The 27,802-nt window shown below is 36.1% G+C and overlaps 1 protein-coding gene across 7 annotated transcripts in view; it reads right to left on the bottom strand.

The window, feature by feature from the left end:
• Positions 1-27,802, bottom strand: part of NBEA (neurobeachin) — a 642,892-nt gene that overhangs the window by 375,377 nt on the left and 239,713 nt on the right. For 6 of the 7 annotated variants that reach the window (XM_070471793.1, XM_070471794.1, XM_070471796.1 and 3 more), the window contains 3 exons: positions 13,911-14,349; positions 3,412-3,566; positions 1,071-1,197 (listed from right to left, as the gene is read on the bottom strand). In XM_070471793.1, coding sequence (XP_070327894.1) covers positions 1,071-1,197; positions 3,412-3,566; positions 13,911-14,349 — 721 coding nt within the window. The remainder of the gene's footprint in view (positions 1-1,070; positions 1,198-3,411; positions 3,567-13,910; positions 14,350-27,802) is intronic. The other variant, XM_070471795.1, reaches the window with a different exon arrangement.

Here is a 27,802-nt window from a genome sequence, read left to right as displayed (position 1 = left end):
TACATGCAATACAGATAAAATCTCAGAAACATAATGTTGAACAGAAGAAGCCAGAGACAAAAAGAACCCATACTGTGCAATTCCATTCATATAAAATTCAAAAAAGACAAAATTAATCCAGTTTTAAGTCAGTGATGGATTTGAAGAAGAGCAAGAACAGAGTCAGAAAAAGGCACACAAGATGGGGGCTTTGAGCTACTTGTAAAACTCTGTTTCTTGCTTTGAGTGGTGTTGACACAACATCATTCTTTCATTGAGCTTTTATATTCTGTATTTGTGTGATACTTCAATTAAGAACATGAATAAATGTGTGTGTGTATGTGTGTGTGCAATTTAACACCAAGCATGTGGGCCAATCTCTTCTAGGAATGTTCTTTGATGTATGCATGCTAAGTTGCTTCAGTCGTGTCCGACTCTTTGCAACTCCACGGACTGTAGCCCACCATGCTTCTCTGTCCATGAGATTCTCCAGGCCAGAATACTGGGGTGGGTTGCCATTTTCTCCTCCAGGGGATCTTCCCAACCCAGGGATCAAACCTGAGTCTCCCGTGGCTCCTGCATTGCAGGTTGATTCTTTACCACTGAGCCACCAGGGAAGCCCATGTTGTTTGATATGTTACTACAAATCATTTTTATCTATTTATGAAGATACGAAAGTTAATGTTTGGTGGTTCTACCTCCAGTTATATATGTTACATATAACTCTATTCTGAAAGTCTATATTTTAAATTCACCACCCCACCAAAGATGTCCAATTTTATCATGGTGCCACATGTGCATATTTCCACCTTACATGAAACTGTAACAAGTGCTATATAACAGTGGATTAGAAATTCAGGAAAGAGATCTTGAAAAGCATTCAAGACTTCTCAGTTTAGACTCTGAAACATAATACATGATTTTTACATAATGAATAACTATCTAAAATATCAAAACAATGAAATACATACTTAAACATTCTTAAGAATTCTTAACTGTATCTTTAAGCTTAATGAATACTGTGTTTCACTCTTTTTGAGCTGCAAGGAATGGAGTGAAATGAGTGAAAAAAAACTATTAGTTATGTATACCTCATGTTTTCAGCTGAATCTTCTGGCATTGGAGCAACAGTTTGTACAGCTGGAAGGTTTTTGCTGGTAGCACCATTCACAAAACTAGAAGACGAGGAAGAAGATGAAGACCCCGAATCCACGGCACCTGTTCCCAAAATAATAGTTTTTAGCCTTGAATACAAACTTATTAAACAAAATAATTTTCATTACATCATTACTGAGTTTGAAAAAAAAAATTCATCTGAATTTCAAAATAGAATTAGGCCATTAAAAAAATCATTTGGCCAAAGGAACATTAATAACTATAATTATTAAAAATAGCTATTGCATTGAAACAGTTTATTTACTTATGCTAACAAAACTACAGATTACAAATGGGGCATAAATAAAAGACATCAACAAATGAAAACAATTTTAGATAAAATGAGGCTGATAAAACAAAGCAAATTTAGATGTGAAAATATTATCTGCTTTTTTATTGCGATGTTGTTATACTTTTAGTTTTCATCATTTAAGATATAATTAGCAATAAACTGTCTCAACATAAATTTGTGGCCCTGCAGCATCAATGCTTATTTTAATAATATGATAGCTTAAGAAGGGCTATAATAAGTATATTTGTACCCAATTTTAAATAATGAGTTTCCTCAACGATATGAAGATGCCATTTTAGAACAGATTTTCCTGTATTATACCATATAAGTATATTAAATAGTTGTGGAGTTGAGGGACATCTAGTGTTCCTAAATGTTATCTTATCTTTATCGTATCTTACACTAATACCCATAAAACTTGGATTTCACAACAACACTTACACAGCATGTTTGTGCCAAAATCTAAACTAGTTTTGGGTCCAGTTTAGATGCTGACCCTCAGTTTATTTGTGTGTGTGTTTTTGTGTATCTGTGCATATATATTTCTAAGGAGGATATTCATTGCCTACATTTTTATTGTAATATATGTTTTATACTATCACTAGACCTTGGGCTACCATCACTTTCTAAATCTATTATTAATTAATAGAATAGAAATTCAAGGAAAATATCATACCTTGTTTCAAATAAAGATAAAAAAGAAATTATTTGCTTTTTACTCTTAAAAGTAAGAATTTAGTCCATAAACACCAAATGCAGATTTTTTTTTCCTACTACATTGGCTTTTTTTTAAAGTTATTAACACTTTTCTGAGTTTACATTTTGGTAAAAGGAAAACGTTTTTATTCCTTCTTCTAGAAAGCAGAATGAGTATAAAGAGTAAGACTATAAACTAGATAGAAAAAAAAACTTTATAAACAAGTCAGGTATAAATACTTGTTTTAATATGTATAAATCAAAAATGTTTTGTTCTTTAACACAATGCCATTAATGATGTTTATTTGCTAACATAAATACGCTTCATAGAGTACATTCTACTTACTACAACCCCATAAGTGTGCTGTTCATGATGTGTCAGGACTCAGGTGGTATGATAAACAAGATAAATACAGAAAGCAAAAAGAGCTATGAAATTAATAAAAATGGGAATAATCTAAGTAATGATAATAGATGGAAAAGTTCAAGGCTATACAGTTTGGAGAAGAGAAGGCTACTATAGTCAGGGAAGGAAAGTCAGGGATCATCTTGCGTTGTGTAAATACCTAAAATGGAATCACAAAGATTTGGGTAAGGATTTATTTAGCTAATAATCAACAGGAACATTTCTGGAAATTTACAAAAAAAGAAAAAAGTTATTTTAGGCAGGCTTTTAAAATTTGTAGTGATTTGGAATTTTTCTGTTTCTAGAATTTTTAGGAAAATGTTGGATAATGAATGGATATAATTGTAATCTAAGTATATAAATTAATACAATGTCAAACAATGGTTCTTATTCACATGCACTTTTTGTTAAGTTGAGGCTCTTGCATATCGTCAAGGTTCTTAGGGGAGCTTTGTGAAAAGTATATATTAGGTTTCAACCAGAAAATGTCACTAAATCCATTTGCTGGCACTAATATATATAGTATATTTTGATTTCTTGATACAGTTTACTAATTTTTACATATCAAATGTCAGTGTTCAAATTATCTCTTGGCTTTGCTCCCCAAATATCCTTCAGCAATCTGAGTTCACTATGAAAGTAAACAGCATCTTGTTTTGAGAAGACTCAAAACAAAACCCATAGTGTTCTCAAAAAGTGTCTAAAAAGTTTACTCTAGAATTACAAAATCTGAAAACATTAAGAATTATCTTCTTAAAGATTAAAATAATCTTAAAATGATCATAGTGTTTTAATTTTTTAAGATCAAATCAGCAGAAAAAATGAAGATACGGAAAACAGAAAGAAAAAGATGAAGTATCACAAAAATAGATAAGGACAATACCTGTTGTATTAATCATACTTTTTGGTGTAGCTCCAGTAGCAGCAAATATATTAGAGGTGCTGCCTGCTGGCAGCCCACTTCCAGCAGCAGTGGCTCCTACAGTGGTTACAGCTAAGCTACCCGGAGGTGGCTTCTTAACAGGGACCACAACACTCCTGCAAAGCAATGATGAAAAATAACATAATGTCTAAGATGAATTCTAATCTTGCATTGGCAGATACATGTAATCAACATCAAATTATCTTTTAGAAAACATTTTTTTGATGTGGACCATTTTTAAAGTCTTTACTGAATGTATTACAATATTCCTTCTGTTTTACATTTTGGTTTATGAGATCTTAGCTCCCTGAACAGGGATTGAACCTGCACCCCCCTGCATTTGCAGGTGAAGTCTCAATCACTGGACCACCAGGGAAGTCCTATCATCAAATTTTCTCCTCTTTCTTTTTCCTTTTTCTGACTGCAACTTCACTGGTGAAAAGAATATAGACATTGAGGATATACTGTAAAGTGTTAACTATTATTTATTTGGCAAATATTTACGTAGAATGTAGGATCTGGACACCTTTTTTAAAGATGACATGTGGTCTATAATCACAACCCTAGGAAAATGTGAAAAAGGTGTGCTCTAGTTAGAATATTTTTCATATATGCACATAGGGATTTTCTGTAAATATACAAAGTGTCCATCGTATCTCTATTACATTCTAAATGTGGAAAATAGTCATAAAAACATTTGAAAGCCAAATTCTGAACTTCTTCACAGTAAAGCTATATATTAAGGCAAAGAATACAAAGTGGTTCAGTGCTAAGGAGTCTGCCTGCAATCCAGACGACATGGGTTTTATCCCTGAGTTGGGAAGATCCCCTGGAGAAGGAAAAATACTCCAGTATTTTTGCCTGAGAAACCCCAAGGACAGAGGAGACCGTAAGGTTACTCATGAGGTCACAAAAGAGTCAGATACAACTTAAGAGACTAAACAACAACAAATAATAAAATTAAACTTTATTTCCCTGAATAAAATTGAGTTTTTTTTCATAATAGGTATGCTATTATAATGAAAGAGAAATGAGAGGATACACTGGACATTTGGTAAAAGATCTCTTTAGATTTCAAACATTGACTTTGTGAGCTTAGAAGGTGAAATGTTCTCATGTTTCTTTAGCATATTTAAATGAATTTCATTAGAAAAAATTCTGAACTTAACATTTGTGTTAACATTAAATAATAAATATATGTGAACAGTGAATTTAAAAGATAAAGAAACTATTTGTTTAACATAATAAATATTTTTACTTTCATTCAGTGAAGCTTCATCTTTCTCAAAGTTTACAGTACACCAACTCTATTTAATAAATACTTTCAAGCATTACTCATTTATCTTGAAAGTAGATGTATGAGGTATTTTAAGTTCAAATATAATGCTTGAAAACAAGTGAATGTCAGCAAAAATATATCCAATCTAAATTAGGTCTTTTTAAAGTACTGTCTTTGAGATGTTATTTTATTTTTTTGGCTGTACCAGGCCTTTAAATAGAGGCATGAGGGCTCTCAGTTGTGGCAGGCGGGATCTAGTTCCCTGACAAGGGATTGGACCCAAGCCTCCTACAATGGGAGCATGGAGTCTTAACCACTGAACCATCAGGGAAGTTCCTAAAAGAGACCTTTTAAACTAGGTCTTTTAGATTGTAAAGAAAAATTTAATTTTCTCATTAAAAAGCTCTATTTAAAGGAAAATGAATCAATGACTCATTGACAAGTCTATGGCTTAAACTTCTTTAATATCAACAATGTTTAAAAGAACAATGACTTCATCAATGTAAAAAAATCTAAATTTATAAGGATTATTATTTTCAATTTCAGGGGCATTTAAAATATTTTTGTGACCATAGTAATTATAATGTTAGATAATTTTAACCTCTGCCCTCCCAAATTCTTCCATTAGCTCTTTCTGGATACTTTTTTCTTTTCTCCTTAATGGATAGAGTCAATTCATTAGACTCAACCATGTACTTTCAACTATCCTATTAAATTTCCAAAAACACACACTGTGCTTTCAATCCCTTCATTGACCATTCCTGATTGAATACTTTATTTCACTAAGAGGTGGTGTGACATTATGGAGAGTGTACAGGAAGTGGAGTTAGAAGATTAAGGCTTGAGAACCAAATCACTTCAAGCTATGTGGTATTAAATTTCAGTTTTTCAGTAAAAATGGCAAGGCAAATGTGACTTATTTCACATATACCTGTATAAATTAAATGAGACTGTATTTTAAAGAACCGTGTCAAATTAAGAGATGCCTTATAAATGTTAATAATTGTTACTACTTTCTAAATTGAAATAACTCTCTGCCTATAAGATAAGGTATTTATTTACAGTGATATACATAAGGATCAATAGAAAAGAAACCAAACTAACATTCTGGATTTATCATCAAAACTCTTCCCTAAACTTATAAACTATTTCACTGACTAGCTAGCAAGAAAACAAAATTAACAATTCTTGATTTGAAAAGAAGTAAAGCTATCATTTTTTCCTCTAAATCTCTCATTAGAATTCCTATGGATAAAAGAAAGAAACACAAACTGACTGATAGTGCTTTGAGATGTATTTGTAAATGGTACAAAAAATAAATATATATATTGCCAAAAGTTTCCTGATTAACTGATCATTACCAACTTTGTACAAACTCTCTATAACAAGGCATCTTGTCAAGAACTGACGCTCTGAGATGTGTATTAAGAAAAATGAGTTATATGAATCAGGGAAAAGAGTTTCATCTCAACAACTTGCACTGATGGCTTGTAAATGAATGCAAACAACATTAAATGTCTTCCCACTGAAAGAAAACTTCTGAAAACATCTGATTTAATATTCAGTTCAGTTCAGTTCAGTTCAGTCGCATCCAACTCTTTGTGACCCCATGAAATGCAGCACGCCAGGCCTCCCTGTCCATCACCAACTCCCGGAGTTTACTCAAACTCATGCCCATTGAGTCGGTGATGCCATCCAGCCATCTCATCCTCTGTCGTCCCCTTCTCCTCCTGCCCCCAATCCCTCCCAGCATCAGGGTCTTTTCCAATGAGTCAACTCTTCAGATGAGGTGGCCAAAGTACTGGAGCTTCAGCTTCAGCATCAGTCCTTCCAAAAAACACCTAGGACTGATCCCCTTTAGGATGGATTGGTTGGATCTCCTTGCAGTCCAAGGGACTCTCAAGAGTCTTCTCCAACACCACAGTTCAAAAGCATCAATTCTTCGAAGGGCACTCAGCTTTCTTTACAGTCCAACTCTCACATCCATGACCACTGGAAAAACCATAGCCTTGACTAGACGGACCTTTGTTGGCAAAGTAATATCTCTGCTTTTTAACATGCTATCTAGGTTGGTCATAACTTTCCTTCCAAGGAGTAAGCGTCTTTTAATTTCTTGGCTGCAGTCACCGTCTGCAGTGATTTTGGAGCCCCCCAAAATAAAGTCTGACACTGTTTCCACTGTCTCCCCATCTATTTCTCATGATTTAATATTACCTGACATTAAAGCCTCTAGACACTTCACTGACAGCAAACTCAGCAGTATGGTAGTTACTACGACATGGGATATAAATAGAGTACACAGTGATAATGTCAGACAGATATGAGTTAGAATTCTACGTCTAAGGTATCAAGCAAGTAAATTCTCTAAGCCCCATTCTCCATACCTTTAAAATGAGACTCATAATAGCTTGCACCTCATAAAATTGTTACAAAGATAAAATGATATACCATTAATACATATCAAATGCTTAGCATTTTACCTGGAACACTGTAAGTGGTCCAAAAAGCTTAGCTATCATTAGTACTGCTATGGCTCTCAAATGACACCACTCTATGGCAGAAAGTGAAGAAGAACTAAAGTCTCTTGATGAAAGTAAAGAGGAGAGTGAAAAAGTTGGCTTAAAACTCAACATTAAGAAAACTAAGATCATGGCATCTGGTCCCATCATTTCATGGCAAATAGGTGGGGAAACTGGAAACAGTGAGAGACTTTATTTTGGGGGGGCTCCAAAATCACTGCAGATGGTGACTGCAGACATGAAATTAAAAGATACTTGCTCCTTGGAAGAAAACCTAGACAGCATATTACAAAGCAGAGACATTACTTTGCCAACAAAGGTCCATTTAGTCAAAGCTATGGTTTTTCCAGTAATCATAAATGAATGTGAGAGACTATTAAGAAAGCTGAGTGCTGAAGAGCTGATGCTTTTGAACTGTGGTGTTGGAGAAGACTCTTGAGAGTCCCTTGGACTGCAAGAAGATGCAACCAGTCCATCCTAAAGGAGATCAATCCTGAATATTCTTTGGAAGGACTGATGCTAAAGCTGAAACTCTGATACTTTGGACAGCTGATGTGAAGAACTGACTCCTTTGAAAAGACCCTGATGCTGGGAAAGATTGAAGGTGGAAGAAGAAGGGGGCAACAGAGAAGGAGATGGTTGGATGGCATCACTGATGTGATGGACATGAGTCAACCCCGGGAGTTGGTGATGGACAGGGAAGCCTGCCGTGCTGCAGTCCATGGAGTTGGACACGACTGAGCTACTGAACTGAACTGAACTGATGGCTCTCAAAAGTGCTGATGCAATCTGGGTCTACAACAGCAACAGTATCTAGAGTGAAAGAAGCAATAACCCTGATATATTCTGTGCCTTTCAGACCTCATAAAATCCTATGTGCAGTTTTAGACACCATATTTCAAGAACAACAACAAAAGCATCATGTTTATAAAAGAATAGTTAGAATGACAGTAGATCTAGAACACAGGTGGTTGGTCAAGAAAGACTGAGAGTCTAGAAAACTATGGTAAAAAATCTTAAAGGTCTTGAAAAAAATCTTAAAGATCACCATTAACTAGTTATGTGAATCTTATAAAAAGTATACTATTTTATCTGCACAACTAAAGAACTGTCTTAAGTGTCAAGTGAGATATTGAAGATAAGAAATGGCTTTTAAATAGTGACTTAGTAAGAAAAGACTTATAATTACTCATGGATTTTAAAACAACTCCTTTCTTCTTTCCACTTGCTCCCTCTTTTTTTTTTCATTTATTTTTATTAGTTGGAGGCTAATTACTTTACAATATTGTAGTGGTTTTTTGCCATACATTGACATGAATCAGCCATGGATTTACATGTGTTTCCCATCCCGATCCCCCCTCCCGCCTCCATCCCTATCACTTGCTCCCTCTTTTCTGTAACACTTATTGAACACTGAAAGGTTAAGGGAATACAGCTACACTGACAAGTCAAGGGATACATAAGACAAGTTAAGACATAACCCATGCCTTAGAGATACTTGAAAAAAAATACGAGAGACAAATAAATCAACTGTTCAACATATTTCAGTAACCACTCTGATTAGAGTTAGGCACAGGAACTTTCAGAAACATAAAGGATGAACATTATCAGGGAAGAGTAAACTGAATCAAAATAGATCAGTGGGAATAACCTAAGAAGAGAAAAGTTCAATAGCATAAACTTCTTAAGGCAAAGAGAGCTGAAAAATCATAAAAGATTGAAGAACTATAGATCATCATAGCTAGTGAAAGGTGAGGACTTTCTATTTCAAACTAAGAAGTTCATCTTTTATTGTGTAATAACAAGATATTATTTAGAAATCTTCATGAGATTTACATTTAGGAAAAACATTTCTAGCATAAATGTGGAAGGTCCATTTGGCAGGGCCACACCTGGAAAGCAGTGAGGCCAGCTGAAGATAACAGAAGGGACACGCTTCAGAGATGCCAAGAGCCTAAAGTGAGGTAATAGCTTTGAAAAAGGGCATGCAGAATCTTTTCTATGTTCAGGTCTTTTAACCAAGTTAATAGTCATCTGCTACTTTTTGAAACTAATTATAAAGCCATCTCATTTATTCCAGGATTTTCATACTTTACGGGACTTTCTGGAAATAATGTATTATCTTCCATGTTGGGAAACTGAGTCCCAGAGAACCAAAGAAAATAGATAAGGGTCACACAACTAATCACAAAGAGACCCACTACTAAGAGCCATTTCTCCTAAATTCTATATTATTACTATTTTTCTAATAAGTTTTACTGACGTTAGACATTTATCTTGGAAGAAAAGAAATTAAACTATGAAGAAAAAATTATTATTTCTGATTTTAAGGTGATATTACAATTTACTGAAGCTCATTAGAAATTGCAAGTCTATCATTTTCATGATTTATTAATTGCCACTTTGTAAAAATATTTAGAATACCATTAGAAAAATAGGATGTATGAAAAACAACTATTTCATTAATTAACCCTTTAAAGAGAGATGCCTTTTTCAACTCATTGAACTGTCTGTGGAAATGTCAGGAGAGAAAAAGGCAATAATATTGGGAAAATTAGAATACAACCATGCTGGGTCAAAACTGCATCATCTGGCAGCTGGCCTTAAACTCTATATCCAGGGCACTTGGAGCATAATAAAAGGTGGGATTTCAGTAGCTCAGTATTGTTGAAACTTTGAATTGTAATGGTTGGTAGAGTTTTAATCAATTTAGATTACATTTACCTGCTCATCCTTTAAGTGATATGATCAAAATACTTTCTTAACAAAATATTAGAAAACTGTAAAAATAGAAATTGAAGTACTCAGTAATTATAAGTTTTTATATTCTTACTTAATTCTACGCTTAAAGAAATAAATGAAAAAAAAAGAAATCAATGTAGGAAGATTCCATCATTTCTACAAATTTTTTTTTTAATTTATCCTAAACTATCATTCTTAGCACTAATATTTAAAGCACTGATGTTAGAAAAAAAAAAAACTATAGGGAAAATGCCTAGACAAAGCCTATACTTGAAATTTAGTAATATGAAGGCTATCTACATTGCTTTTTAGTCATATAGTATTTACAAAATACTTTTTTTCTTCCAGAGATTTTCTTTTTCAGAGAATGAAACACTGGAAAGCAAGGATACTAAAAGTTTGAGGGGAAAAATACAAACTACTTCATTTGATCATATCAAACCCAGTAATTCAAACATAAGCAGGTCTTTAAAATCAAAAGGGATGAAGTATACACCATAAGATCATTGTCTGTTAGTCAGAGAAGCAACACAATTACAAGCTTTTGGTGATAACCAAGACTAAAAACAATTTTCTGAAATATAATGACAGTTAAAATGTATGGAGACAAACATATTGTCCTCTGCCTTTTTGTTTTTTGTCCAAACTAAGGGGGTGTCTCAGGAATCCGTGGGGAATGAAGACTGAGCTAAATCACAGATATATACACCAAATTCTCAAAAGATTAAAAGCATTTGGACATGCAGGATTAAATTTTAGTTTAAAAGATGTGGTAAAACTTAATGGATGGTTTTAAAGAAAACCATTCCCTCAATCTAAAAGTTATAGTTACTAATACATTAAAAAACAACAACAACACACACAGCTCAGCTAGACTATTTTATAAACTATATATCAATACAGAAATATATCAGAAGAAATAGAATTGTTGAGGAACTTTGCAACTATACTCTAAGTTCTATTATGAGATTATTAAAATGTTCTCTTAGAAATAAAATCATAAGTATTCATTTTTGCTTCATAGTAATAGAACAGTAGGAAAGTTCTTATAATTTCATTATCACACTTCCTCTATACATACGGTGTTCCCTCTACAGAATAGTACTAGTGGATGTCTAGCAGTTTCAGTGCTTTACAGTCATAAATATAAATTTGTTAGAGTCACTCAGTGAAATCAAAGACATATACTTCAGTCTGCACAGATGATGTCTGGAGGAAATGAAAGAAAAAGAATCAGTGCTTTCCATATATGCAGATGAGAATATTTATATGATGTTTCATAATACCACCTGATGGAAGATTTAATACAAAAAGAAAAGGTTTATTTTAGTTAAGTCTAAATGTTTCTAAATTTTGATGTTGCAATTTACCTAATAAAAATGATATTACAAACTTCAAAATACTGAAATTCGTCAACATGCCATCCTAAGTGAAGAGAAACTCCATATGAAACATGTAACTGAATGTATAACTTATATGACATCAGTTGTTTTAGGAAGTTATTCCCAAACTTACAATCTAAAGAAAATATAAAGAATGCTTCACTAGCATATTTTCAAAAGAACCAATAAACAAATTATTGGCTAAATCAAGGAAAATCCTAGGTGATTTCCACTGGGATTGTATAATATTATTGTGTATGATTTAGTTACAAAGAAATGAGCAACTGGGTTTATAGCTATTTTTCAACCAAAGATAAAAATGAAAAACACATTATTGGTAGAGTAAGACCCAAGATAATTCTGTGTTTGAAACTAAAAGTATTCAGGATTTTGCATCTAAAGTCTGTCTTCTTCGATCCTATTTTCAAGGAAGTCAATCTGATGCTAAAAGACATGTCATAACTTGAATTTCAGATTTTAGTGCTTCAGAAATATGTTTATATACTTTATAATGTAATTATAGCTACTTTAAGACAGACAACACTTTAAGGCAACTGGTAGCAATATATCACAAATATAATTGAAAAATGCAGTTGTCCAGAAGCACTTGTGGGGATGATGTCTCTGAAAAGCTGCTCAAAGCTCCAGAGTTTGAAGTTAAATTTTTGATGTTGTCACTCTCAATCTATTGAATGGCTGACAGACAATCAAACCCGTCTGGCTGGCTGGCAGCTCATTTTGCTGGCAGGTGGCAAACAATTAGACACACCAATTTGTGCCTCCTGATGACATTAAAGCATGAAACTAAGTTGTATGCAGGGCCTAGTGATTTGTGTGAAAGCATTTCAAAAATAATACTCTTTGCCGTGGCAACTCATTTCAGACTGCCACCTCCCATTATGGCTTTGAGCGGTGAAGACGACAGACTTGAGTTACGTGCAGTGCAAGGCCGCTTCTGTTCAATCCGTCATCAGCGCCCCCTGAGACCTCAATCCCCTCCTTTCATCAGTATCACCTCATCATTTACATTTGATAGTACTTGAGCTACTGCATATATTAACTACATTGGAGACCCTTCTTCTAAAAAGAACTGGAATATGCTTTGTGCTCCATGATTTCATTTCTACTTATGCAATTTTGAATAATGATTGCACTCCCACTGCATTTTGCACAAATGCTACTAAGAACAAATGGAAAGTTCTATTTTTTGTAAAGCAATATCCTCAAAAGTATAATAAATTTTGAGTGGCTAAGAATATTGGCACTCAGGTGACAGTTTTGTTAAGTTTTAATGAAAAAAATTGTTCTAACAATAATCCAAATTAGGAAATAAATATTTTACCTAATCTTTATTGCTTTGGATTCTCTTATAAAAATCACAATAATTCTCTTTTTCTATTGCTTGTATGTTAACAAAATTTAGATACAGAGCTTTAAATGGAACATAAAACTTATGATCCCAAATTAAACTATTATAACAGTTACAGATAGATTTATAAATATATACAACTAAAAATACTTATGTGCTTATGCTTATATAAATTCATAAACACACATACACATATCTCTTAGGAATGCAAACTAAATATGAAATGGCATAGGGAATATCCAAAGAACTATATGAATAAACCTCCAAACTATTAAAAAAAGAAATAATTTCCTATACATTATGCCCCTTCTTTTTGAATTGTTAAAGAATGTCTGATACTTGACACATTTTACCTTACATGACAAATATTTGCAAACATTTTATCTCCTTTAACTACTGTAAGTTCACAGAAAACAAAACTGATTCTATCTCTTTATATCTGACATGATGACTAACGGCATTTATATTTTCACAATAGATTTTCAAAAAGTATCTGCAGGACACTGGTTAAAATGTTTATAGGCAATTTTTAAATCCTGTTTATCTATAAAAAAGACAATGCACCCTAACTGAAAATGCCTTTATTGCCACACCTCAACCCCTAAACTCAAAAAGTACTGGCTCCAACTTGGACAAAGCAGTTTGTCTATTTTAGAGAAAACAATATGGAATAGAAACTGCATTCTGACTGTATATTTATTTTGACATTACAGTTTAAGAAATATCTGATTTACTTACTTGATTTTTTTCTTTAAAACAAAAAACTATTACTTGTCAATTACCTCACATATATGTATATAGCTATACACAAACATGTACATATATTTATATGTATGTATGTACATAATATAAAAACACACATACGTATAAAATGACTTCTCCAATGTATAGTAATCACTTGACGATAGGTTATAATCAGAATCTGTATTACCCTATTTCCAATTCAATGTGTCATTCCCCATTTCATATTGAAGCCTCTTTTTTGAAACATATAATTAAAATGCCTGACTATGAGATCAATCAGGTTGGCCTATCACTTTGATAGTCTTTGTGGTGAGAATCTACAGTAATAAACATGTTTTCAAGATCTGCCTAATATTTTTAAATTAAACAGACACTAATTTTCCTTCTATACACAGAGCACTATGAATAATAAGTTCAGTACCTACCTGTCAAAGGAATGAAACTGCATAGGAAGAATAGCTTGCGCTTCTCTCTTCAATGCTGGGTCTGGGTATGGGATAGGCTCAGGGCCACATTCTGCAATTTCGACTGGGGCGGCCACAAGACTTTTCAGTATTTCCTTGACATTGATGCCTTTGGTTTGACTAATGCTAGATATGGATGGTGCAGGCTTCAATATTTCACTGGGGTTCTCGGTCAGGCTTTCCTGTGACTTTTTCACTTCATTTGACAAAGTGGATAACAGTTCACTCATAGCATCAGGGCCTGTGCTAGTCTCTAATTCTGCCCCATTCAGTATGTTAGCCACTTGCTCCTCTCCAATTCCTGAATCAGTATGAGGAATGGAACTCTCTAGATGAATATCCTCACCAGGGGTTGGTGTTTCTTTTTCCTTTACAGTGTCTGGGAATGCAGCAGGTGTTTCTATAATGAGAGAAATCAGTGTAAACAAAATGCTTCACAAATGAAAAACCACTGTTATTAGTAAAATATACTCACAGAAGAGAAAAGAAAACCTGTAAGAAACAAAAAATCTGCTAAATGGATGTGCGTAACAACACAACTTGGTTAAAACATATCACCTATATACACCTGCTATTTTGTTCAATAAGCATCAGCAGAGCCATGTTTCTTTTATAAATTATCTGGCATGTCAAAAGTGATACTTTTATAAACATGGAGAAATAGTTCCTACTATAATTTCTTATAACAGCTTATAAATAATTATTATGTTAAGCTCCCTTTTATCCTTTCATTGTCAGCTACCAATCATGCATTATAAATTATACTCCTCTAATATTTTCCTTAAAATATGAAGCCATTTTAAATATCTTTTTTGGTATTTCAATAACCAGTAATGAAATAACAAATTGAAAAATTTAAACTAAAGGTATTTTTTAAAATTATATGTAATACATAAATCTCTAAAGAGTTAGTTGCAAAAAGCACGTCAAATGATTAGTTCAAAAGGATAAATGCTTTAATAATAGAATAGTGAGTCTCGAGAACTTAACCTATAGATGCCTTTAAGAACAATTATTTTGGAATATTCATAATGATTCTCTATGAATAAATGTAAATTTCAATATGTGGAAATTGAATCACAAATATATATGTATGAAAACATATATAGTATTACCAATTGAAATAGATAAAAAGAAAAACATATTTTAAAATGTTAAATCCCTATCAAATCTCATTATACATAGGCCACTATAATAGAATATTACCAAATTCTAAATGATGACCTTGAAAAATTTATCTAATCTAGTATAGTGGAGGAACTTCCTGGTGGTCTAGTGGCTAAGATTCCACACTCCCAATCCTGGGGACCTGGGAACAATACTTGGTCAGGGAACTATATAGATCCCATATGCTGCAAGAAAAAAAAAAAGGATCCTGAGCGCCACAACTAAAGATCCCGCATGACACAAAGACTGAAGAGCCCCGGGGCTGCAATTAAGACCCAGTGCCACCAAATAACAGCTTCCCAGGTGGCTCAGTGTTAAAGAATCTGCCTGCCAATGCAGGAGACATGAGTTCAATCCCAGGTTTCCTGGAGGAGGAAATAGCAATCCACTCCAGTATTCTTGTGTGGAGAACCCGATGGACAGAGGAGGCTGGCAGGCTATATAGTCCATGGGGTCGGAGAGTTGGACACACCTGAGCATGTACACACAGTCAAACAAATATTTTTTTAAAAGTATCATGGAAATAGTAATAGTGTTTAACTTAATAAAGTTATGCTGAAGCAGAAAATAAGATACATATGTAGATTACTTGCAGTTCCTGCATAAAATAGATATTTAGTAAATGGCAGCTGTTTGTATTACTTTAGTAAATAACAGTTATTCTTTATAAAACAAGAAGGGCAAATAACTTATTTTTATGATCTCTTTGAAATTAATATTTTTAAGTTCTATAAAACTAACCTTAGGTGATTTGCTGCTGTTACTGGTTTAGAATTTTATTGGACAAAGAAATTAAAAATATACATCTCTTACAAGTTCATGATATACTGTAATTTTCCTCATATTTATGAACAGCTTTTAGTTTTCCTTGTTTGCTTAGGCAAGGGCTTTACACTACTTTCTAGAATATAATAGTATTAAAACACTGTATGAACAACATGAAAGACAGGTTGTTCTTAGTTGTTCTCAAGGTTAAAACTTCACTGCATAAAGTATTTTTAAGAAGTCAGAAACTTTCAGTAGTATTTCTGGCAAAGCAGTAGAGAAGGAAAAAGGTAAGAAGTAAACATAACAATTTCACATTTTTAAATAAAACCTTGTGACAGAAGATTAAGACAGTGTAGAAAAACTACATTAGGAATAAGAAGGACAATAAAGAATCAAGATGCTTCTGGAATATCTAGCTGAAGAAAAAAAATAGGGGTACCTCACTAACCAAAAAAGCACGTGAAAAAGAAGCAAGTTTGTTCAAGAAGATAATGAATTAAATTTTGAATGAATTGAGTCTGCAGAATCTCTAGGACATTTATATCGAGAAGTCAAGAAAACTATAGCCATCTATTTGGGGATGATTAAACCAGACGTGGTAACTGAAACGTTGAAAACTGTTGAAATTACCTAGGAATATAGAATGAGAAGATGGTTAAGTCAGTTATTTCCATGCTTAGAGATACTACTGACTTTACTAAATTCATGTTTACGCTATAGACTATACATTCATGGAGAGAAAACAGTTATAGTAAAAAAAAATCAGGACGGAATTAAATAGCAGTAGTGACATTCCTGAGAAACCGGTATGCAGGTCAGGAAGCAACAGTTAGAACTGGACATGGAAAATGAGTATACTACCCAAAGCAATCTATAGATTCAATGCAATCCCTATCAAGCTACCAACGGTATTTTTCAGAGAACTAGAACAAATAATTTCACAATTTGTATGGAAATACAAAAAACCTCAAATGGCCAAAGCAATCTTGAGAAAAAGAATGGAACTGGAGGAATCAACTGCCTGACTTCAGTCTCTACTACAAAGCCACAGTCATCAAGACAGTGTGGTACTATCACAAAGACAGAAATATAGATTAATGGCACAAACTAGAAAGCCCAGAGATACATCCACGTACCTATGGACACCTTATCTTTGACAGAGGAGGCAAGAATGTACAATGGAGAAAAGACAATCTCTTTAACAAGTGGTGCTGGGAAAACTGGTCAACCACTTGTAAAAGAATGAAACTAGAACACTTTCTAACACCATACACAAAAATAAACTCAAAATGGATTAAAGATCTAAATATAAGGCCAGAAACTATAAAACTCCTAGAGGGAAACATAGGCAAAACACTCTCCGACATAAACCACAGGAGGATCCTCTATGACCCACCTCCCAGAATATTTGAAATAAAAGCAAAAATAAACAAATGGGACCTAATTAAAATTAAAAGCTTCTGCACAACAAAGGAAACTATAAGCAAGGTGAAAAGACAGCCTTCAGAATGGGAGAAAATTATAGCAAATGAAGCAACGGACAAAGAATTAAATCTCAAAAATATACAAGCAACTCCTGCAGCTCAATTCCAATAAAATAAAAGACCCAATCAAAAATTGGGCCAAAGAACTAAACAGACATTTCTCCAAAGAAGACATATAGATGGCTAACAAACACATGAAAAGATGCTCAACATCACTCATTATCAGAGAAATGGAAATCAAAATCTCAATGAGGTACCATTTCACACCAGTCAGAATGGCTGCCATCCAAAAGTCTACAACAAGCAATAAATGCTGGAGAGGGTGTGGAGAAAAGGGAACCCTCTTACACTGTTGGTGGGAATACAAACTAGTACAGCCACTATAGAGAACAGTGTGGAGATTCCTTAAAAAAATGGAAATAGAACTGCCATATGACCCAGCAATCCCGCGGCTGGGCATACACACTGAGGAAACCAGAATTGAGAGACACGTGTACCCCAATGTTCATCGCAGCACTGTTTATAATAGCTAGGACATGGAAGCAACCTGGATGTCCATCAGCAGATGAATGGATAAGAAAGCTGTGGTACATATACACCATGGAATATTACTCAGCCATTAAAAATATATTTGAATCAGTTCTAATGAGGTGGATGAAACTGGAGCCTATCATACAGAGTGAAGTAAGCCAGAAAGAAAAACACCAATACAGTATACTAATGCATATATATGGAATTTAGAAAGATGGTAATGATAACCCTGTATGCAAGACAGCAAAAGAGACACAGATGTATTGAACAGTCTTTTGGACTCTGTGGGAGAGGGCGAGGGTGGGATGATATGAGAGAATGGAATTGAAACATGTAAATTATCATATGTGAAATGGATTGCCAGTCCAGGTTCGATGCATGATATAGCATGCTTGGGGCTGGTGCACTGGGACGACCCAGAGGGATGGGATGGGGAGGGAGGTGGGAGGGGGGTTCAGGATGAGGAACACATGTACACCTATGGCAGATTTAAGTCACTGTATGGCAAAACCAATACAATGTTGTAAAGTAAAAAAAAAAAAGAACTGGACATGGAACAACATACTGGTTACAAATAGGAAAAGTAGTATGTCAAGGCTGTATATTGTCACCCTGCTTATTTAAATTATACGCAGAGTACATCATGAGAAATGCTGGGCTGGAGGAAGCACAAGATGGAATCAAGATTGCCAGGAGAAATATCAATAACCTCAGATATGCAGATGACACCACCCTTATGGCAGAAAGTGAAGAAGAACTATAGAGCCTCTTGATGAAAGTGAAAGAGAAGAGTGAAAAAGTTGGCTTAAAGCTTAACATTCAGAAAACTAAGATCATGGCATCTGGTCCCATCACCTCATGGGAAATAGATGGGGAGACAGTGGAAACAGTGTCAGACTTTATTTTTGGGGGCTCCAAAATCACTGCAGATGGTGACTGCAGCCAAGAAATTAAAAGACGCTTACTCCTTGGAAGGAAAGTTATGACCAACCTAGATAGCATATTAAAAAGCAGAGACATTACTTTGCCAACAAAGGTCTGTCTGGTCAAGGCTATGGTTTTTCCAGTGGTAATGTATGGATGTAAGAGTTGGACTGTGAAAAGAGCTGAGCACCAAAGAATTAATGCTTTTGAACTGTGGTGTTGGAGAAGACTCTTGAGAGTCCCTTGGACTGCAAGGAGATCCAACCAGTCCATCCTAAAGATCAGTCCTGGGTGTTCACTGGAAGGACTGATGTTGAAGCTGAAACTCCAGTACTTTGGCCACCAGATGCTAAGAGCTGACTCATTTGAAAAGATCTTGATGGTGAGAAAGATTGAGGGTAGGAGGAGAAGGGGATGACAGAGGATGAGATGCCTGTATGGTATCACCGACTCAGTGGACACTGGTTTGGGTGAACTGCGGGAGTTGGTGATGCACATGGAGGCCTGGCGAGCTGCAGTTCATGGGGTCGCAGAGTCGGACACGACTGAGCAACTGGACTGAACTGAAGTGACATTCCTATACTAGTAAAACAGAGAATGCAAACACAAAAACAAAACAGAACTCTAACATCAATAAAATATCACAGTGGAATAGCTACTGGCCTGGGCTAAATTTTCTTACAGAGTTCAATGGCCACAAGGCATTCAGTCAAGGATAGCACTTAGTCTAAATTTAGCTCATTTAAAGATCTGGTCTACGGGTTTGGCTTTAGCCTAACATGTCTCAGAACCTTATGATATGTTTCACATTAAGAGTCAGACAAAAAAAGTAAGCTTTTCAACTCAGGATAAAATATAAGCACTATTTTAGCATATAAAATATCTAAGAACATAAAATCTTTGATTTGAGTTCATAAAGTACCATATAAAAAGATTTTTTTTCTACCATCTATAGAGCTTTTTGCCTTTCTGTTCAACAGACTCTCTCACTAGACAATTAAAATTAATAACTCAGTACCTTGATATAAAGAACTTCAATGTAAATCTTGACTGCTTGATTATAAAACAATTAAAAGTTTATTAAATTTGAATATTAAAATATTTTCAGATGACTCATCAAAATATTATTGCTGTCCAGTCATTCAGTGATGTCCAACTCTTTGCTACCCCATGGAATGCAGCATGCCAGCCCTCCGTGTCCATCACCAACTCCCGGAGTTTACCCAGACTCATGTCCATTGAGTCAGTGATGCCATCCAACCATCTCATCCTCTGTTGTCCCCTTCTCCTCCTGCCTTCAATCTTTCCCAGCATCAGGTCTTTTCAAATGAGTCAGTTCTTCACATGAGGTGGCCAAAGTATTGGAGTTTCAGCTTCAACATCAGTCCTTCCAGTGAATATTCTGGGATTGACTGGTTTGATTTCCTTTCAGTCCAAGGGACTCTCAAGAGTCTTCTCCAACACCACAGTTCAAAAGCATCAATTCTTTGGTGCTCAGCTTTCTTTATAGTCCAACTCTCACAACTGTACATGACTACTGGAAAAACCATAGCCTTGACTAGATGGATTTTTGTTGGCAAAGTAATGTCTCTGCTTTTTAATGTGCTAAGTTGGTCAAAGCTTTTCTTCCAAGGAGCGAGCAGTCTTTTAATTTCATGGCTGCAGTTACAACATGCAGTGATTTTGGAGCCCAAGAAAAGAAAGTCTCTCACTGTTTCCATTGTTTCCCCACCTATTTGCCATGAAGAAATGGGACTGGATTCCATGGCCTTAGTTTTTTGAATGTTGAGTTTTAAGCCAGGTTTTTCACTCTCCTCTTTCACTTTCATCAAGAGTCTCTTTAGTTCCTTTTCACTTTCTGCCATAAGGGTGGTGTCATCTGCATATCTTAGGTTATTAGCATCCCTCCCAGCAATCTTGATTCCACCTTGTGCTTCATCCAGCCCAGCATATGGCACGATGTACTCTGCATATAAGTTAAATAGGCAGGGTGACAGTATACAGCCTTGATGAACTCCTTTCCCAATTTGGAACCAGTCCATCTTTCCATGTCCAGATCTCACTGTTGCTTCTTGACCTGCACACAGATTTCTCAGGAGGCAGGTAAGGTGGTCTTGCATTCTCATCTCTTTAAGAACTGTCTATAGTTTGTTGTGATCCTACAGTCAAAGGCTTAGTCAATGAAGCAGAAGTAGATGTTTCTCTGAAATTCTTGCTTTCTCCATTATCTAACAGATGCTGGGGATCTGATCTCTGGTTCCTCTGCCTTTTCTAAATCCAGCTTGAACATCTGGAAGTTCTCAGGTCATGTACTGTTGAAGCCTAGTTTGGAGAATTTTGAGCATTACTTTGCCAGCATGTGAAATGAGTGCAATTGCGCAGTATTTGAACATTTTTTAGCACTGCCCTTCTTTGGGATTGGAGTGAAAATTGACATTTTCCAGTCCTGTGGCCACCGCTGAGTTTTCCAAATTTGCTGGCATGTTGAGTACAGCACTTTCACAGCATCATCTTTCAGAATTTGATATAGCTCAAGTAGAGTTCCATCACCTGTGCTAGTGTTGTTCGTAGTGATGCTTCCTATGGCCCACTTGACTTTGCATTCCAGGATGTCTGGCTCTAGGTGAGTGATCTCACCATTTTGGTTATCTGGGCCACTAAGACTTTTCGTACAGTTCTTCTGTGTATTCTTACCACCTCTTCTTAATATCTTCTGCTTCCGTTAGGGCCATACCATATCAAAATATTTAAATAATGATAAAAATCTTAATTTTATTTTTACTGTAAATGATAAAAGAATTATTTCAAAAAGATGCAGTAATTTAGATATTTCATAAGAATTCTATTCAAATACATAAGTTTTGGAAAGCATACTTTGTGATGTTATTCATGTAGAAATGAAAATAAACACCAGTGAAAAATTTTATAGTAATAATTGCAAATAGAAAACAGGTCAGGCATGCATGCTAAGTCACTTCAATCGTGTCTAACTCTTTACGACCTCATGGACTGAAGCCAGCCAGGCCCTTCTGTCCATGGGATTCTGGAGTGGGCTGCATTCCCTTCTCGGGGACCTTCCTGATTCAGGGATTGAACCCGTGTTTCTGTACTCTCCTGCATTAACAGGCTGGTTCTTTATCACTAGCGCCACCCACAGGTCAGTATTCAGAAAACCTACCTTAATTTCCCATTATTCATTAATCTTTTACAGAACATGCTCTCAGAAGATAGCATAAACTTCAGCTTAAAATCCACGTTTCCAAAATGATTCTTTGCACACTACGGTACTTTGAGAATTCAACCCAAGTGATTTCAATAGAAGTAATGCATGAGCACCACACAAAGTATAAATGATTGCACCTGTGCAAGTTTTATTATTGACAGGAGACTTGTAATTTTTCAGTAGTTCTCAACAGTTTCTATAGCAATAGGTCACATAAGTACACAAAGGAGAAACATTCCCAGCCTAAGTGATCTTAACTTGGTAAGAAACAAACAGTTGTGTGCCAGATGCTTCCTTTTCTTACTGTTTTTCATTGATTTTCACTGAACCTAATGAGTTCATCTAATGCATTTTGGAAAATATGGGGTTAAATTCAGCAAATGACATACTTTCTACATGGTGACCTCATTTGTCATATTCTTTCATCCAAAAAAAATTTCTTGTTTTACAGTGATTTATGAAGTATTTCAATATTTCTTACCTATTCAATTATTCAAGTTGCTATTATCCAAACAACTTTAAAAGGAATAACATGAACATACAGCTTCTTGCTAGTACAGCATTAAAAATTACATTAAGATTATTTGATTTTCAAATAGCAATATGAAGTAAACTATTCACATTACAATAATTTAAAATAAACTAAAAATCTGTATGTAACTAACTTGGATCTTTTAGTCTATTAAATGCAAATTAGGTAAACTGCTTCCATTGTGTAATTGTAAGGGATTTGATCTAGGTCATACATGAATGGTCCAGTGATTTTCCCTACTTTCTTCAATTTAAGTCTGAATTTGGCAATAAGAGTTCAAGATCTGAGCCACAGTCAGCTCCTGGTCTTGTTTTTGCTGACTGTATAGACCTTCTTCTCCATCTTTGGCTCCAAAGAATATAATCAATCTGATTTCCGTATTGACCACCTGGTGATGTCCATGTGTAGAGTCTTCTCTTTTGTTGTTGGATGAGGGTGTTTGCTATGACCAGTGCATTCTCTTGGCAAAACTGTTAGCCTTTGCCCTACTTCATTTTGTACTCTAAGGCCAAATATGCCTATCACTCTAGGTATTTCTTGACTCCTTACTTTTGCATTTCAGTCCCCTATAAGGAAAAGGACATCTTTTGGGGGTGTTAGTTCTAGAAGGTCTTGTAGGTCTTCATAGAACTGTTCAACTTCAGCTTCTTTCAGCATGACTGGTTGGGGCTTAGACTTGGACTACTGTGATACTGAATGGTTTGCCTTGGAAACAGAGACCATTCTGTTGTTTTTGAGCTTGTACCCAAGAACTGCATGTCGGACTCTTTTGTTGACTGTGAGGGCCACTCCATTTCTTCTAAGGGATTCTTGCCCACAGTAGTAGATAAAATGGTCACCTGAGTTAAATTCACCCATTCCAGTCTATTTTAGTTCACCGATTCCTAAAACATTGATGTTACTCTTGCCATCTCCTGTTTGACGACTTCTAATTTGCCTTGGTTCATGGACATAACATTCTGGGTCCCTATGCAATATTGTTCTTTACAGCATTGGACTTTACTTCCATCACCAGTCACATTCACAACTGGGCGTTGTTTTTATTTTGTCTCTGTCTCTTCTTTCTTTCTGGAGTTATTTCTCCACTCTCCAGTAGCATATTGGGCACCTACCGACCTGGAGAGCTCATCTTTCAGTGTCATATCTTTTTGCCATTTCATATGGTTCGTGGGGTTCTCAAGACAAGAATATTGAAGTAGTTTGCCATTCCCTTCTTCAGTGGACCATGTTTTGTTAGAACTCTCCTCCATGATGCATCTGTCTTGAGTGGCTCTACAGGGCATGGCTCATAATTTCATCGATCTAGACAAGGCTGTGGTCCATGTGAACAGTTTGATTAGTTTTCTGTGATTGTGGTTTTCAATCTGTCTGTCCTCTGAGGGATAAGGATAAGACACTTAAGGAAGTTTCCTGATGGGAGAGACTGACTGTGGGGGAAACTGGGTCTTGTTCTGATGGGCGGGGCCATGCTCAGTGAATCTTTAATCCAATTTTCTGTTGATGGGCCAGACTATATTCTGTCCCTGTTGTCTGACCTGAGACCAAACTATGGTGGAGGTAATGAAGATAACGGCAACCTCCTTGATAAGGTCCCATGCACACACTGCCACACTCAGTACCCCCGACCCTGAAGCAGGCCACTGCTGACCCACACTTCCACAAGGGACTCCTGGACACTCACAGGCAAGTCTGGGTCAGTCTCTTGTGGGGTCACTGCTCCTGAAACAAATCCTTTACAATTATACAGTAGAAGTGACAAATAGATTCAAGGGATTAGATCTGATAGACAAAGTACCTGAAGAACTATGGACGGAGGTTCATGACACTGTAGAGGAGGCAGTGATCAAGACCATCCCCAAGAAAAACAAATGCAAAAAAGCAAAACGGTTGTCTGAGGAGGCCTTACAAACCAGCTGAGAAAATAAGAGACTCTAAATGCAAAGGGGAAAAGGAAAGATACAGCCATTTGAATGCAGAGCTCCAAAGAATAGCAAGGAGACATAAGAAAGACTTCCTCAGCGATTGATGCAAAGAAATAGAGGGAAAAAATAGAATGGGAAGACTAGAGATCTCTTCAAGAAAATTAGAGCCACCAAGGGAACATTTCATGCAAAGATGGACACAATAAAGGACAGAAACGGTATGGACCTAACAGAAGCAAAAGATATTAAGAAGAGGTGGCAAGAATACACAGAAGAACTGTACAAAAAAGATCTTCATGATCCAGATAATCATAATGGTGTGATCACTCACCTAGAGCCAGACATCCTGGAATGTGAAGTCAAGTGGGCCTAAGGAAGCATAACTACAAACAACACTAGAGCAGGTGATTGAACTCATTTAGCTGTATCAAATCCTTAAAGATGATGCTGTGAAAGTGCTGCCCTCAATATGCCAGCAAATTTGGAAAAATCAGCAGGGGCCACAGAACTGAAAAAGGTCAGTTTTCATTCCATTTACAAAGAAAGGCAATGCCAAAGAATGTTCAAACTACTGAACAATTGCACTCATCTCACATGCTAGCAAAGTAATGCTCAAAATTCTCCAAGCCAGGCTCCAACAATATATGAACTGTGAACTTCCAGATGTTCAAGCTGGATTTAGAAAACGCAGAGGAACCTGAGATCAAATTGCCAACATCTGTTGGATCATTGAAAAGCAAGAGAGTTCCAGAAAGACATCTACTTCTGGTTTATTGACTACGCCAAAGCCTTTGAGTGTGTGGATCACAAGAAACTATGGAAAATTTTTCAAGAGATGGGAATACCTGACCACCTTACCTTCCTCCTGAGAAATCTGTATGCAGGTCAAGAAGCAACAGTTAGACCTGGACATGGAACAAAAGACTGGTTCCAAATCAGGAAAGGAGTACGTCAAAGCTGTACATTGTCACCCTGTTCATTTAACTTATATGCAGAGTACATCATGTGAAATTCCAGCCTGATAAAGCACAAGCTGGAATCAAGATGGCAAGGAGAAATATCAATAACCTCAGATATGCAGATGACACCACCCTTATGGCAGAAACCGAAGAAGAACTAAAGAGCCTCTTGATGAAAGTGAAAGAGGAATGTGAAAAAGTTGCTTAAAACTCAACACTCTGAAAACTACTATCATGACATCTGGTCCCATCAATTCTTGGAAAATAGATGGGAAACAATGGAAATAGTAAGCAAATTTGTTTGGGGGGGCCTCCAAAATCACTGCAGATGGTGACTGCAGCCATGAAATTAGAAGACACTTGTTCCTTGGAAGAAAAGCCATGACAAATCTGAAAAGCCTATTAAAAAGCAGAGACATTATTCTGTCAACAAAGGTCTGACTAGTCAAAGCTATGGTTTTTCCAGTAGTCATGTATGGATGTGGAGTTTGACTATAAAGAAGGCTGAGCACCAAAGAACTGATGCTTTTGAACTATGGTGTTGGAGAAGACTCCTAAGAGTCCCTTGGACTGCAAGGAGATCCAACCAGTCCATCCTAAAGGAAATCAGTCCTGAATATTCATTGGAAGGACTGATGCTGAAACTCTAATACTTTGGCCACCTGATGCAAAGAACTAACTCATTGGAAAAGACCCTGATGCTGGGAAAGACTGAAGGCAGGAGAAGGGGACAAGGGATGAGATGGTCGGATGGCATCACTGACTCAATGGACATGAGTATGAGTAAACTCTGGGAGCTGGTGATGGACAGGTAAGCCTGGAAAACTACATTTCATGGGGTGGCAAAGAGTGGGACATGACTGAGCTGAAATGAACTTAGGTAAACGGCATAAAAATTAACCAGAATGCCAAAGAGAAAAGAAAATACAGAGCCCAACCACTCCACCAGTTATTCTCTTTTGATCTTCAGTTTCCCTAGCTTTGGCCCCTTTATATGGAGATCATTATCTTCCAAACAGCCAGGTGTTATCTTTGAGAACATCACATACCCTAATGTGCCACATCCAATCTGTTACCATATCCTGTCAAATTTTACTTTCAAAATATGTGTCTAATTTACTTTCCTGTTTAATCTCTACTGCCACCACCCTAATTCTAAGCCACAGCATTTCCTACCTAGAAAGCAACAGCCTCCAACTCGTTTTGTCAGTTTCCCTCCATGCTCCTCTAATCTATTCCTTCACTATACTCAGAATACTTTGTAAAATTGTATGATACTTGTAGTAGGCAGAACAACGCTCCCTCCCTTCCAACAATACCCACATCCTACTCTCCACAACCTGTGAATGTTACCTTACATTCAATGTAAGGGCTTCGAATAGACCATCCTGGATTACCCAGGTGGACTCAGTCAAACCCCAAAGCAAAAAGTCTCTCCTAGTTGTGCTCAGAGGAAGATGTGACTCCAGAACAGTCTGAAAGATGCCCTGTTCTTGGTTTCAAAGATGGAGGGAGAAGGAAGAAGGCCATAAACCAAAGAATATGAGTAGCCTTGGGAAGCTGGAAAAGACAAAGAAAATGAATCTCCTTGAGAGCCTCAGAAAGGAATGCAGTCTTGAGGACGTTGTGATTTTAGTCCAGTTAGAAGTCCATGTTAGACTTCTTATCTACAGTAATGTAAAACAATAAATTTGTGTTATTTCAGGTAAGTCTGTGGTAATTTGTTATGGCAGCAATAGAACACTAATGCAACACTCCTGTGCTTAGTTTAAAAACCACAATCTTAGTGTAGGTTGCAAGCCCTACATGTTTTAGTTCCTGCCTATCTATCAAAATTCATGGAATGCTTCTCTTCCCCTTCTTTCTTATGTTCCATTCACATATGTTCCCAAAATATGCCAAGGAATTTCTCAGAAAATGCAGCCACATATTCATCTTTTGTTTCAAAGCTTAATATTGCTTCCATGAGGCTTTTTTCAAACCTTAAATTCAGTCAGTTCAGTTGCTTAGTCGTGTTCGACTCTGTGACCCTATGGACTGCAGTATGCCAGGCTTCCCTGTCCATCACCAACCCCCAGAGCCCACTCAAACTCATGTCTATCAAGTCCGTGATGCCATCCAACCATCTCATCCTCTGTCGTCCTCTTCTCCTCCTTCCTCCAATCTTTCCCAGCATCAGGTCTTTTCCAATGAATCAGTTTTTCACATCACGTGGCCAGAGGATTGGAGCTTCAGCTTCAGTATCAGTCCTTCCAATGAATATTCAGGATTGATTTCCTTTAGGGTGCACTGGTTGCATCTCCTTGCAATCCAAGGGACTCTCAAGAGTCTTCTCCAACACCA

The sequence above is a fragment of the Odocoileus virginianus genome, chromosome 8 (genome assembly GCF_023699985.2).
Source record: "Odocoileus virginianus isolate 20LAN1187 ecotype Illinois chromosome 8, Ovbor_1.2, whole genome shotgun sequence".
In the NCBI taxonomy this organism is placed as follows: domain Eukaryota; kingdom Metazoa; phylum Chordata; class Mammalia; order Artiodactyla; family Cervidae; genus Odocoileus; species Odocoileus virginianus.
This window is presented reverse-complemented; position numbering and strand designations above follow the sequence as displayed.